This window comes from Dermacentor albipictus, chromosome 5 (assembly GCF_038994185.2).
Source record: "Dermacentor albipictus isolate Rhodes 1998 colony chromosome 5, USDA_Dalb.pri_finalv2, whole genome shotgun sequence".
Taxonomy (NCBI): domain Eukaryota; kingdom Metazoa; phylum Arthropoda; class Arachnida; order Ixodida; family Ixodidae; genus Dermacentor; species Dermacentor albipictus.
In genome coordinates this window covers 88,217,102-88,232,567 of record NC_091825.1, presented here as the reverse complement: position 1 = coordinate 88,232,567, position 15,466 = coordinate 88,217,102, and the positions used below count along the sequence as shown (strand labels likewise).

Sequence of the window (15,466 nt, the reverse complement as noted above, 5' to 3'; positions counted from 1 at the left end):
TTCCAATCAGAAATGCATAAGCATTGGTGAATGCGACGCCCAAACGGAAGCGGCACAGCACTGTTTCGTCATTTCGCAGAAGACCTGGTAACAGCCGCAGTCCCATAGAGGGATCGAGGGAACGCAAGCGATGTTGAGTGAATTCAGGTGTGTGCCACTTCTCCAATGTCAATGAGTGCGCTAGCTTACCTAAGTAATGATCTAACTTTGAGATCTGGACAAGTTAGGAACGAGCGTGCAGTCCATAGTTCAGTAAGCCTACCGATAGGCTGGTCACTTTAGCCGGGCCACGGTGAGCATTAATACTTTCCAAAACAACTTCTTCGTGGGCACGTTGGTGCTGAAGCCTGCAGTGCATTATTGTTTTAGCACGTTGTTTGGGCTCTGCGTTGAGGCGAGTAGTGTACGAAATCCCCCTAAGCTACGGCAAGTCCTATATTGGACAAACGGGATACTGTGTCAATGATAGACTGAGAGAACGTGCTAACAGTACTGGAAAAAAACACTGCCCTAGGACTTCATACAGACGGCTAACCCGCGAAGCTGAAATGCGCGTCCCCGGTGTTTATCACTGGGTTAATCCCGACGGCTCGTTAAACGACGGCTTGGTTGACTGCCTGACCCTCGGTGCCCAGTTGCTGCTTGCGCTCGCCTGCACGACCCTGTTCTTGTCCCCAGTCTGCAGCAACGGCACGGCGTAGACGAGCTTGCTCCCGATTATGTTTGCGGCGTTGCTTATCGAAAGCTGCCTGCTCCTCAGGAGTATGTATGATGTGTGGCCTACTAATTTCGGAGCCGGAGAAACTGCTGCGTCGGAGAGCAACGACGTCACTACTGGCACAGCCAATCGCGCGCCTCTCTCTCTCTCTCTTTTCGCGCACGTGCATGGGGTTGCGCCGGAGGAGTTTTCGGCGCAGAGGCGACGGAAGGACGGACGAATCGGCTAGCCATATACAGCTTTCACTGTAAAAAGTGACAATGCGCATCTTCCTGAGCACTGCAGTCCTTCTTCATGTGCGTCATGCTTTGCGCAAGCTGTTCGGCTCGAACAAAGACCAAACTTCGATAGAACAGATGGGAGCTTTTCATATTAATAAGAAAGGGTGAGCTTGTGTCAACGACACGTCTGTCAGTTTATACTTAGGTGAAACGTGGTTTTTGGAAAGACAGTTGCCGCGACCGTTTTCTACGCAACATTTTAGCTTTGCCGGGCGCGCGCGCAAGTCTTGTGTTTGTTTCTGGGACTGTCATTAAACAGTTGGTAGTTGGCCGCTTCACTGTCTCCTCTGTTTTTTTTTTTTCGTGTTTTTAGCCACGTACCACCACAAGAATGTACATCAAGCATTATTACTTTCTTCGGGCTGAACAGTTATCGAATTCAGTTCTGTGGTTTTTAATACCATCAGGGGATCTTTCAAGTGTCCCCAACGCACAGGACATGGTAGTTCTTGCGTTACGCCCTCATTGAAATGCGGCCGCCGCGCTGCAGCGCAGGACCGTAGCCGCTAAGCCGCCGCGGCGGGTCTGAACTAGAACGTGTAAAGAAAACAGGGGCGAGGTATTTCAGCCCGCGTTCCCCCAGCCAAGCAAGAAATGCACGTTCGATTGCGCCAAAAAAGCAATTGCCTATGCTACACAAACTGAACTTTGTTCTGAATAGCAGAAGTCTCTTTGAGCTTTGCGTAGTATGCTTATTGCCAGTACTTACTATGGCCGTGTAGAATGTGCATACGAAGCCGTTAAGGAGGATGGATGACCATACTGGTATGCCAGTCACTGTAAGATAAATGGAGCGGTATTGTCAAGCAATCGCATTATAGGCGGACGGGAGTCATTTTGGGGATATAACGCTACTTTGACAAAAAACAACAACAACAAAAAATATGGGCCGTCTAACACGCCGTCTCCTACCGCTAGCTGTCATAGGTGAAGAATGCGAGAAACTTCCACGCTATGCACGCGGCAGAGGTTCCGAAGATTTACTGTGGCTCAAAAGAAGCATGCGTGTGATCCTGGCCTAATGGTTAGTGCAATAGGCTGCTGTGCTGGAAGACAGAGATTCGGTACAACTGTCGTTCACGAATTTATTTACGGTATTACAGGGGGACTTCGCCGACTTTCGAGGTATCTAACAAGAAACCCCGAGGTTGGTTGGGTGTACGCGAGCGCGTCGCAATCTGCCCGAAAGTCGCGAGTTTTTAACAGGTACGAAAGTACGAAGAAAGATAACTTTGACCAGCGAGGGTGGGAAGCTCGTTTTTCACGCACGAACGCACAGTTGGCGAGTCATCGCATTCTAAGTGTGCCGTCGCACACTTTGAGAGCTAGCGGTGCTAATTTCTGGCCTGGTTTTTTGTTCTTCGGAAGCCTTTCCATCTTTGCATGCAGTACTGAAGTGCAAGGCTAAGAGTGCTTTGGAAGCATCACATCATCACAGACCGGCCTGATACTTCAACAGGGCTTAGCGAATGAGCAGCCAGTAAGCTTTCGAGACACGCTGTCCCAGCTCAGCTGTCCGGACAGTCCGGCTTTCTTTTCTTGTTTCTGATTTTTGATTCTAGAAGTATTGCGCAAACAATATTTCCTGATTAACTTCCCGTGATGTTAGAATTTTCATCTCCGGCGGGTTTCAGCGGAAGTAACCACGAGGTCTCGGAGTCTCAATAAGGCTATGGAAAAAATGAAGAAGAAGAATTTTAACTTTAGGGCTTTGACGATAGCACAACTAAAGAAAGAACTCAGCTTTATTCAGACTAGTAGCGTGACACTTGTAAAACTTTCCACAACATAGAGCGTATAACTACTTGAAAAGGATACATACTTGAGATTCACACAGCGTTTCGTTACACGTAAATTGCAGTTTTTCTGGAATAGAGTGACCATCATGGTTCGCTAGCTAGTTACATATTTTGGAAAAGCTAGGTATAGACTTGGTGGTAATCAGTGCTGGAATAAATTTAGCCGAACAAGACAGTGGGACAAAATCATGATAGCTTACCCGCGCTAACGTGCTACTTTCGTTGAGTAAGGTGGAACGGGGCAGGAAGGTTTTGTGGAGAGGCGGGCAGTAAAAGTAGGAAAACAAAAATGATGACATCCGCAATCGTAATAGCGGAAGAGTTGAGAGTATATTACCGAGCAACCGGGAGAGCCCAGATTAGAGCCTATCGAGAGAGCCAGAGTCCAAACTCTGTGACACAAGGGCTTGAAAAGACAAAATCTAAAGTTCAACGTTCCTTGAAATGAGAAGATGTGTAACTTGAACTGCTTGTAAGCGTTGGCGGAGCATGGCATAGGCACAGCTTCCGTTAAGAAGAACATTGTCAGTACAGTAAATTATGTCCTACAGTTTGAAATCTCAAGTTTGTTCAGCAATAGCCGTGCTACGGTAGTACCAAGTTTATCCATCCCAACGCCCGATGACTTGAGCACACTGTGAGCCATGTACTCTTCGACTACAGCATAAATGAACAGGTTAACCTTACCCGATCCAAGAGCCAGCGCAGGGCCGTAGAGTACAACGCCCATGTAAAGCAGCTGCAAAATCGAGTGAGAATTGAGCAGATTCGTTGTGTGTGCACGCAAAGTTGGACAGGTTAGTCAAACATAAACTTTACAAACGATGGCTATGCCTGATAGGTATAGTGAACGCCAGAGAAAGCCCTTGGGCTGTCGTTTAAAATTTGCCTGCTTCAAGATATAATGCAGCGTAAGGGCGCAATCACACACACACAAAAAAAAAATGGCTGTGGCTTAGGTAAGGTTAAGCCCAGGATGCGAAGCATACTAGCCTTTATTTTAGTTGTTGAACCACTGTTTAGCTTGGTGAATTGCTGTTGCTTGGCTATATTTGGTTCGGCTACACGAAGAAACAACTCATGCGTTACTCTGCTTCGCCTTGGACGCCCCGCATTGGACGCGGTGAGCGTCGAGCAACGCAGCGTTCGGCGCGGCAACGAAATGTGCGCCTGAGCAAGCGACGCACGCCTGAGCCTTAGAAACAGCTCGTTTCTAAGGCAACACCGCATTCACTAGAGGCGCTTTTGTACCGCTTTGAAGCATCGTACTCGTGGCTCAGTGGTAGCGTCTCCGTCTCACACTCCGGAGACCCTGGTTCGATTCCCACCCAGCCCATCTTGCAAGAGTTGAGCCAAAGCCACTTCTCCTCTGTCGTGACGTCACGGTGTCACGTGGTATTCAAGGCGACACCGCCGCGCCTGAGGAGCTGGGTTGAGCCCTCGTAATATGCTTCGCATAAAAACGCACATCGACGCTCGTCACAAATGTCACAAATCCCTGAGCCGTCGGTCTACGCGGCTCTAATTGAGGTTGTGTTCTCGCGCTACGTTATATTATGCGAAGCATATTACTATAGCTCAACCCAGCTCCTCAGGCGCGGCGGTGTCGCCTTCATACCACGTGACACCGTGACGTCACGACAGAGGAGAAACGGGGCTCCAACTCGCGGCGTCGCGGCGGTATATAAGCAGCTGCGCTTGCCTCTGCTAGACACTCACGAGGTGAGATGCCTCCTGGACACAGAGCTGCTCATTGGAATGAGAAGCGAAGGTTGCGGCGTGCTACAGAGACTGATGAAGAGCGGGAAGAACTTCTGGCCAAGCAACGTGCTCAGTATGCGGCTCGGCGACAAGTTACTTACCAAGTTTAGCCACCAATATGCTTCGCATCTGACTAGGCTTAACCAAGCTAAGCGTCAGCCAATTTTATTTAGGCAAGCACCAGCCATCCCAACGACTTGTCCTACAGTATAGTGTGCCAATTTAGGAATGGCTGGAAAAACGGGAAATGGTGCGCCAATGCGGCGGCCTAACCGGTTACAGGGCACCGAAATTTACAAAACCGGTTGTACCTGGGGAAAATCGGTCAGGTCGCAACAATAGGAGTGTGTTCCAACTCTGGCCAGCATTGGGGACAGTCTGCGTTCACAGCCAAGAAGGAACAAGTCCAAGGAACAATACGCATTAGGAAATCGCATCAGCCACTTCACGCTACCCTACGTTAAAAATAAAGAAAACTATGAATAACGCATATTTATTTATTTCATTTCATTTCATTTTATTTATTTGCATCATATTGGAGGCCGTATGGCCCTAGCAGGAGGGGCAAGGTAACACATAAGAAAGATGAGTACAAAAGCCAGAATTGCAAAATATAATACTTAAGGAAGCAACCAAACCAGCACAAAACAGCAATGGCACTTAGGAAGTGCTGATAACATGAGTTTGAATTGATTCAGGGGAGTTGAGATGATGGAAAAGTATGAGGTTCCATTCCCCTACAGCTCGATGAAAGAATTAAAGTTTAAAAAGGTTTGTTCTGGCAACGTACGGGGAGAGGGTGAGGGGGTGGGAATCACGAGTTTTCCTAGATGCAGAAAGAGTGATGTATGGACTAGTAAAGGAACTATTTTATGCCTCGTTTGAAGGGTGTGAAAACAATTAGTGCGCAATAACTCAGTTGTACACTCTTCTCGGCCATATTGGGAAGAAATAAAATGCATGGCTCTTCTCTGTATCCTTTCAAGGGTGTTAATGTGAATTTTGGTAAACTGCCCCAAATAAGAAACGAATATTCTAATTTGGGTCGAACAAAAGTGGTATAGACTAATGATTTCACTTCATGGTATGCATTCTTAAGCCTATGGAGAAGTAGACAGTTTCCTAGAAGCTGAATAGGCGGTGCTAAGAATCTGACGGTTCCAATTTAGGTTCTTAGTAATCGTAATTCCAAGATACTTGTGCTCGCTCACTTCGACCAAGGGGTCTTGGTCATTAGAATAAGAAAACGTAAGGGGTACATTTTTTCTTTGTTGTACGTAGAAGCGTAGATTAATTAGAGGTGAGTTTCATTCCCCACTTGTTGCTCCCCTCAAGAACATTGTTTAAGGCTAAATTAAGCGATAGTTGGTCCATATTTGTATTAATATCGTTAAAAATGATAGAGTCATTATCGAACAGACGAGTATTAACAGGGGCGCGATCGGAGATCGTTGTTCGGTGCGTTCGTTATTCGGCGCGTTCGTTCGGTTACCGGCGTGTGCAATTGGCCTATAGACCGTGTCGGCGTCTTCTGCCGCGGGGAGCGGCCACGTTTTTGGTGACGTCAAAATGACGACATGCTCCTGTCAATCATCTTGTAACCGAGCACGTCGTCTGTTAGGAGCCGAATGGAACGGGAGTTGTGAAGTTGGAGCAATCATACGCTCGTTACGAGACCGGCTTCGCATAACGCGTCTGGTGGATTGGACTGGATCCAAGGGGTAGCTGCGGCCGCGGAATGTCACATTCGGATCCATTTCAAGGTCTAATTCGATAAAATGGCACTTGCGATGGGAACTTCAATTGTTGCGTTGGCGTTGCTTGAGGAGAAAGGAGAGTGGTTGGAGGTGCGAAACGCGTTTCAAGAGATGAGAGAAGGCAAATTCCGGCGTTGCTTTCGTTTCTCGAAACAAACAGCGCGTTTGTTGTGCAGCAAACTCCACCCCATCATCGGGTGCCAGTGAGCCAGTGGAATGTTGTTAAATTATGGGGCTTTACCTTCCAAGACCGCGATCTGTGTATGAGGCACGCCGTAGGGGGAACTTCAGAAATTTGGGCCACCTGGTGTCCTTTAACGCGCACCTAAATCTAAGTACGCGGGCGTTTTCGCATTTTGCCTCCATCGAAATGCAGCCGCTGTGGCCGTGATTCGATCCCGCGACGTCGTGCTTAGCAGCCCAACACCATAGCCACTAAGCAACCGCGGTGGAAGTATTACGTTGTTGTTGCCTCTAGAAAAGTGCGCCGCTGTTCTCGTCGTTTCTTTTGTTCTTTCGTTGCTGTGCGTTACACACCCTAGGGACCACGTAGGGGGACTAATAGTTATAAATTGTAGTAGTCTTTCTTATTACTATTTGAGAACGTGTTTGAGTTCAAGAAGAAAAAATAATTTTTTTTAAAAAAGAATTTGATTCATTGGAAGACAATAAACATGTCATTTATTTAGTATACTGTCTACAAGCAGACGACCAACGAGAGAAGTAAACTTTCTGGGAGTTCACGGCTTGCCGATTGGCGGCCCTCTCCGCTCCGTTCTCACACATTTTTTTCTCACACGTTGCAGCAATTGAACAGAACGCGTGTCAAAGATCTCCGATCGTGCCCCAGGATCATCTATTATGTCTACTATGTCGGTATAATAAATAAGAAATAGTAGTGGGCCAAGCACACTGCCCTGAGGCACGGCAGAGGTTACTGAAATAGAATTTGACTGCTGCCCATGGCAAAAACCTATCGCAAAATAATGCTTAAAAGGGCAAGAAATTCTAATTTACAAATTAAATTGTCATGAGGAACTACATTGAAAGCCTTTTGAAAATCCAAAAATATTGTGGCTGTGTTCTAGCTTTCTTCGTGTGTAAAAGTATGAAAACCACAACGCAGTTTACATTAAGTGCCTATGAAATCGTGACTGCTTTTCTTGTGCATAGACAACCTTCCCGTCGAGTTTCCAAGCATTCTGCTCAGCCACGGTCTTGCTTGGGCAGCAAAGTAGTCTGCATCGTTTTTTGCTTCGACGCTGTCTTGGCGAATCTGTCTTTTTTTTAGTAAGATCTTGATGAGGGCTAGTTGGTTCATACTTAGAAATGAGGTGAAACAGCGCGAAAAACAGCGCAAAAAAGTGATGAAAGCTATAAATGTCCGGTGATTTTCAAATAAACTTCCAGTTGGCAGTCAGCGCTTGTGTGTGGTATTTGTTTCCTTGTGTCCTCGTCTTTTTCGCGCTGTTTCACCTCAGTTCTAAGTCTTTTTTTTTTCCGGCTTCGTCAGAGTTGGAATGAGACGACGTGCGCAGTCCGCTTAGCTGCCTACTTAGCTCACTACGGCGAGTATTGGATCACAGCTTAGGAGTCGTGAACAGGCGTAAAAAATAGGGTGGAACAGCAGCTGACAGAGCAAATCTGTAGGCCAGGAAATTCAATATGGGGTTGCAAAAGTGGATCGCCAAAGTGGCTTTTGGCTCAATGGGCCATTTGACGCATTCGCATCAAAATAAAGCCGGAACCCTCCATTGTCCGAGTTCACTCTGAGCCGCAGTTCCGATACGTCAATCTTACTTCGAATCGCTTTATATACACATGATTTATGATGGCTTTGCCAGCAGCCTTTTGACAGATGTGTCTCTGCTTGCTTACAAGCCTTCTTTCACAGTAAGAGTTACTGCTCCGCAGTTCGATAGGGGTATCTTGTCAAGAGGGCTAAGTATCCATCAGCAGTGCCTCCTAATGGCTCATACACACTGGCATATGACGGCGGTCCAGCGATACTGCGACGGGGGTGGTCGCATCGCGACCGGTCTCGAATGGTCCTCAAATAGTAGCTTTTCTAGACGAGCGGTCGTTTTGGGCCAGTTACTCGTCTGCTTGATTTTTCAGCCGTGCGAGTGCAATCTCAAAACTGCTGAACTAATCAGCTGCGCAGGAACAGGACATCTGTATACGCTGACGTTTATATTAAGCAGCGATAGGATTGGGAACACAAGTGAACGATATTTGACAAAGACATTGTGATGGGGCGACTGGCCGGTCGCACATGCCGATGTGAACATCGATCGCCTTCAGTCTTTTTTTGTGATAGCCAGTCGCAATCGTTCACGCGACTTCCTCAAGTCGCCAGCGTGAATGAGATCTTAACCTTATGCTATCGTCTTGACTCACTTCCGTGCATATTCTCAAAACAGCTTTTTCTCTGCCGCAACAGAGGTTTGTAATCGACTTCCAGAGTTTGTTTGGGAGTCGGCGAATTTTATTCAGTTAATTGAACAACATTTGATTTCCTGAAGTGTTTATTATTATTTCTCATTGTTCATCCGCGGATATGATTTTCTGTTGTAATGTTGAGGCGTTTTGTTGTTCTGGTGATAACTACACTTTGGAATATTATCAGTTTATAAGGTGTACATTACTCCTCGGTTGTAAGCCTAATTAGCGTGCGGTATCTTGAAGTTAACTAATCAATTAAATAATGTATCATTATATACTAAAGGGAGATGAGGTGAGCGAGCTGTGCTCTTGATGTGTTATAGCAGTGTCTTGGTAAGTATGCGAGCACTCTAACGAAGACGAAAAGACTATAATAAGTGGTGCCGTAAATACGCATGTTATTAGAAGGGCGTACACTCTGGACATTACAAACTAAAAGTTGTTGAGATTCGGGTGGCCTTTTGAAATATTATATTTATGAATGCTGCCCCTTGAGTTATGTTAGTGCATTGCGGCGAAGCTCTATAAATGGCCGCAGGGGCAATGTCCAAAATTCTTGAGTATGCAAATAACATAGCGCTGGAGAATAGTTATGGCAAAGCGCAGCAACTGAAGTTGCAATTATCAAGGCTTAAAAGTGAACAGAAACGAAAAAAAAAAGACGTTTTATAATTTTGCGAACGACAGTAACGTCGGCAGGTTTCGTCCAAGCTCCGAAAGTGAAATGAGGGCCTTTTATTTTCACGGGTCTCGTCCACATCGAATAATGAAATGAATACTATCGGCAGCACTTATGACTGAAAACTTGAAAGCAGCTGAAAATTGACATTCACTTACCGTTGACATTATAAAAACGATGGACGCAATATTTCTGATGGCCGTTGACATGAACCTCTTCTCCAAGTACTGGCGGAAAAAAAGATAAAAAGAAAAACATGTATTTTACCTGTTAGATTCCATTTCGAATGCATAGCCTATCAAGCACTGCTTTTTACCCCACTTTTTTGTGATATCGATCGTAAAATCGACTTAATACAGAGGACATAATAGAAATTCTGCAGATCCCACGCACTGCAGAAATGAAAGCTACGCAAAACATTTCGCAGGTAGCCTGGTACCCAGCATTGTTTAGGGTTCCATAAAGCGTTACCAGGTGGACAAACGTATTTGTGTCAGGGCAGCCGCTAAGTGTCTGATGATAGTGTGTGTTTGACGACAGAAAGGACGGCGCGATGACGATCGCGTGTCGGTGACTGCACGATTTCTACTCTTCCAGATGTTGGACGCCATACTTGCGACATGCCGGTGGTTGGGTTCTATGCATCGGCACTGGGCGAGCAAACGCGAGAGAAATGCGCATTGTGGCGCCATTATCGGCTATTTGCACGAACGTACCTCATGCGATCGTGCATATCTGTGCCCACTTCATGTCGCGCGTGTTAAAACGAAGATGACGATTGCGCAGCGGTGGTGAAACGTTGAAGTCTGTTTGACTTGGGCATTTGGATGTCGCACAGCTTCTGCGAAAATTTAGCTGCTGCGAGGAAAGGACCGGGAAACGGGGGCCGATCCCGAAGCTAGTGCATTCTAACCCAGCGTCGCAAAGCATGAGCTGCCACGAGGGAAGAATGCTAGAAAAATAAAAACTAACCCTTGGCGCACATATGAAAAATGTATCAAAGATCTAGTCGGGTGTTGCGCGAGAGAAATACGGGTGGGATCGTGGCTTTATGGTTAGAGCATTGAGCCTGCTGTGGTGCAGAAGTCGGACGTTCGGTTGCATTGGCGACCACACATTTATGTTTATTGACGAGGTCCGAAACGAAGTGAGGGGATGCACCTACATATACCTCAAGGTGCCCGTACTGAGTGAAAGAATGCTTCGCTCAAAAATTCTGTGCCGATTTAGCGATAAATTCGAGGGAAATGCGTTTGTATGGCGTTGCACTTTTATGAGTTCCCGGATCAGTGATCTGAAACCGCGTTCACTACATTTAGAAACGTATCGAAACGTTGGCTCCCGCTTTCCCCCTTTTCTCGTTTTGCTCATAATTACTCATGGACAGTGGAAGGAGAACAAACATGTGATAGATGTCATGAACGGTTAACAGTAATACACATATTAATTGCGTGTCCAAATCCCGAAACGCACATACAAAAATACTTCCGTGTATTATATAAGTCACATACTCCAGTTCACCCGATGTTAATGTTAAGAGAAAATGCGCTGGTACTTCTGACTGACGAGATCAGTTTTTCAGACGGAAAGATTTTTCAAGTAAGCTTCAATTACTGCCTTGTATGCTTACTAACGAAGTTTTATCACTTTGTCTCTGGCACAGCATAGCCTTAATCGTTTTTGCGCCAACAAACCCAATTTAACTAGCCAACAATCAGCCCTTATATAAACTTCGCAACTGCGCGCATAAATGTCATCAAATGCTACATTGCATGTACATACGTGTACAACCATTTGTTGGATAATGCACACCAACCACTCATGGTGTCTGCACAACCATTTTCACGCATTATAACATTACGTATGCTACGGTATTACGGCTGATTCGCTCATATTGACAACCCACACTTGCGGCACTGCAACGAGTCTATAAAGTAGGCTATAAAATGAAAGCCAAACCAAGACTATATAGAGAACTTCGTTTCGAAGACTCGGTCATTGCCACTCTTACAGCTGCTCTGTATTGAACACGCTTAGCCTTCACGACAACAGGAGTCCTTTTGTCGCGAAGCCGCACTGAGCCTTTAGCAAAAATGCCATTGCAGTAAACTTGTGTACCACGAGGGGGAAAAAAGTGGCATATAATACACATCTCGCATTTTGCTTACACACCTCCAACTGTATCTACAGGTAATACGCGTGAATATGCAGCATTCCTGCGTGTTTTCCAAACATTGTCGCCGTACTTACTATGGGCGTAGACTTCATTATAAATAGAGGCCTAATTGCTCATTTCTAAGGCCTATCAGTGAGGTTTGGTTTCGCGACACAGTGAAGGGTGCAAGCATGTCATACTCAAAGTCAACGACAGCTTCCGTGAAGGGCTAATAATGGGACATATTGTTCGCGATTACCGCGGAGAAGGAGAGGCCATTACAACACGCGCAAATATCACATGCACCTGTTCTGTTGCAGGTAAAGTCTATGCACTCGAGATGTTCTGGCGAGCATGATAATGACACCAGCAGGTTAACTCTGCACTACATGTAAGGCTGACCCTTTGGTGTGCTTTAAACTCGAAAATTTCCTTACGTTTGTACATAGTGGCGCGGATGTGTGTTGCCAAAAAGAGAAAAACAAGATGTCAACCACTTTTACTACGCTAAGAACCTATGAGCTATAAGTTATCAGCATGTTCGTGAAACATCACTACGCCCGAATTCTCAGAAAAGAAAATAAAGTATGAAAAAGGTTCGCGAATCTGCACTGGTCCAAACCAACAAATGGCTCTGAAGCGAATGCTACACAACCGCTTTTCTTTCGTCTGTAGAAATATTGCATTATAGGCTTACAATACCAGTTCAGGAGATGTATTTAATGAGTCAATTTAAATATAGCACCTGAAAATATAAAATCCCTTCAATCTTGCTTAAACTTAAAGCTTGAATGACTGAAGGGGCAACCGAGTGAGCAACGCAGCTCCTCGTCGTCTTCTGCTTCTAAAAGAAATTTGCCTTATAACCTTACCGCGCTTAACGAAATGCTTTAAGGGGGCCATAATAAAAATGTAATGAGATATGACATTTCTCCTTTATTATTTAGAACTTAGATGTACACAAGCGGTAGCAGTAAACCGTGCTCCTCATCGTCTTCTACTGTCCGGTCTTTCCCGATCCAAGATCCAAGACTCACACGTCAGTAGGACACATTAAAAAAGGGGTACCATCGAGCCATCCATGAAATTGGATCCACACCCGCCGTGGTTGGTTACTTAGCGGCTATGGTCTTTGGTTGCTAAGCACGAGGTCGCGGGATTTAATCCCGCCCACGGCAGCCGCATTTCGATGGGGGCGAAATGCGAAAACACCCGTGTACTTACATTTTGGTTCACGTTAAAGAACCCCAAGTGGTCCAGACTGCCAGCGTCCCCCACTACAGCGTGCCTTATAATAAGATTTTGGTTTTGTCACATAACACCCCATAATTTCATTTTTTAAAATTAGATCCAGTCGAATGCAGACACAGTGCGTCACAAAAGCCCTTGTTTTCATTGTATACCACAATGCATAAGCCTGGTGCATTCGTCGCCTACCGGTGGCGCAAAAAGAGCCTGCAGCCATGCGGACCGATTATCTTGCTTGAATAGCTGAGCGGTGCACACACACTCAGGGGCGAAGCCATGATAGGTAAGTGGGTGGGGGGCAGATAGGGCACGTGCATCCCACTAAATTTCTGTATACCTGGCAACCGTCTGCGCCCCACCACCCCAATATCAATATATCTGGCGACGCCACCGCACACATTGCACGCCCCTGTTCAACCCCATCACCCACTACAAATCCTGGGCCTTCGTAATCCCTCCTGTGTGGGAATTCAGCTGTGGGGATGTGCGTCTTTGGAGGAGCTCTTCCTGACTCAAGCATCAGACGGGCCGAACTACAAATTGCAGCACGTAATTTATAAACCGGACCGCCATTTAGAACAATTTAGCCCGCTCGCAGGGGCACAAAGTGACAACAGTTACAGAGCAGTGCATAGTGGCGTTCAAGCGAAGACAAATCACGAGCAGCGCTTAGGCAAATCGCCGTTCGTCTATGCGACAAGATTTGATTGGTCATGTGGATGCATGGGGCACATCGCGGAATGAAGCTGTTTAGCGCAGTCATTTACTGGAGGCGGCCGATTCTGCGTGTTTTTCAGCTTCTTTAGGTAGGCTGTAAGTCCGTTCATTGTGAACAGTATACGTGGTTGTGATTCAGGGACCCATACTAAGAGCCGAAGTTGGCGGTGTATAAGGGTGCAACATGCGTAACCGTGCTAGTCAGTAATTTATTGTAAGATACAGCGCACCAGCAGATGGAGCTTAGACAGCAGAAACATCGCAAACGTACATGTTTCCGTTTCTTCTTTCTGTGCTCCGTCCGCTGGTACGCTGTTTCTCACAACCGTGTATAAGAGTTCTAAAAACGGCACGTATTGGTGGGATATCATCCTTTGTTTTGAAAACTGAGGACCATCAAGGACAAAAAAAGAAGAAGCCAATCAAGAGGGTCGTACAAACCTCGTTGATGCTTGTGATGTCCATATTGTAGTACATGGGCAGGAATACGAAAGCAGCGACAAGGATGGACATGGTAGAAGATATGGCGCTGACCCATAAAGTCGAGCCACGGAGAAACACTTCCGACGGCTGTCCAAGGATGCCGATAGAGGACAGGTAGCTAGCCATCATGGACAGGGACACTGGCAGCCAGCTGAGCTGCCTGTTTCCTGTCAGGAAGTGCTTGCTGGACCTTTTCCGGCGGTCTTGCCATGCAACGAAGACGCCGATACCGGCCGAGAGCGCCAGGAACCCCACGAGCACGACGTAGTCCAGCGCAGCAAAGTTAGGAACGGCCATCTTTCTTGGCGTGTTCCGGGATTTGCGTAGTGCACCGCCGATTCGTGAGCGAGCAGTAGTGTTCAGTCAAAATCACTACTTTCTGGTTTTCGCTTTGATTCTGCGCGACTCGTTTCTACTCTGTTATCGCAGTGACCTGACACTTTATTTTAGCTCAATTCTTTTTCTGCATGTATGTATTGTCGCATGTATTCATATGTCGCAGCAGTGCTTTCACCTTTTTCATGCTGTCATCACAATTGCGTTTGGCCATGCCCTGTCATCTCTTCCCACCGCTGCTCCTTGCTGTTTATGACTACTATGTTAAAGCTTCTTGGTTGTCTTCTGTGTTCCTTAAATGCGATTATTCGACTTTGCCACAAGTTCTACTAGTTAGGCATACGGCATCGTGTTTCAGATTAGCTCCGATGATCGCTAATTCCTCCTGTAGACGTTAGCATCAGGTTCTTTCCTTGTCTTCACTCAGTAATATCCTCAAAGATTTCACTTATGTCTTGGTTGTTACAACCGATTCGATTGAACGTCTTCGTTCACTTTAGTCCTCTTGATTTTGTAACAATCTTCGTATATATTCAATCCAGTTGTCGCTCTCTATGCAGCTCCCTCTGTTGCGCGTTCCTAGAAGCACGTTTGATGATTTAGTTCTGTTCCTCCTGTGAGATAATTATACAGAGAGAAGGAGAGACATGCTAATTTAGAGCCAGTGATTTTTTGAAAGAAAAAAGAGATTTAAAAAGAGGTTTCCCTGTTTTAACGTCTATCAACGTAGTACTAATTAGTGAATAAAATAAGCAAATGGCATATACCACTTGAATGACATCATTTGCGAGCACTTACTTCGTCAGTGCAAGCAATGTCGCAGAAGGGAGAGCATCTGCACACAATGCTTTCTGCCAGAAAGACAATACTTGAGGAGCAACAACTTCATTTTAGCGAATTAGTTCATCTTGAAGGTATATTAAAGTAGCCCGTTGAAAGGGAAAAAAACACACAGACAATGAGACAACAGGACTAGTGCTAGTGCTATTGTGTGTCTTTTTTCGCCTCGGCCCATCGCTATACTTCAATATACCTGCAAAATTGTGTTTCTAACACACGTGACATTTGACAAGCGTTTCCTTTACAG

The 15,466-nt window shown here is 45.9% G+C and overlaps 1 protein-coding gene across 1 annotated transcript in view; it reads right to left on the bottom strand.

Moving 5' to 3' along the window:
• Positions 1-15,466, bottom strand: part of LOC135906849 (sodium-coupled monocarboxylate transporter 2-like) — a 56,006-nt gene that overhangs the window by 40,183 nt on the left and 357 nt on the right. Inside the window, exons 2-5 of the mRNA XM_065438456.2 lie at positions 14,002-14,993; positions 9,599-9,667; positions 3,486-3,537; positions 1,709-1,776 (exon numbers count right to left, since the gene is read on the bottom strand). Coding sequence (XP_065294528.2) covers positions 1,709-1,776; positions 3,486-3,537; positions 9,599-9,667; positions 14,002-14,340 — 528 coding nt within the window. The 5' untranslated portion in view covers positions 14,341-14,993. The remainder of the gene's footprint in view (positions 1-1,708; positions 1,777-3,485; positions 3,538-9,598; positions 9,668-14,001; positions 14,994-15,466) is intronic.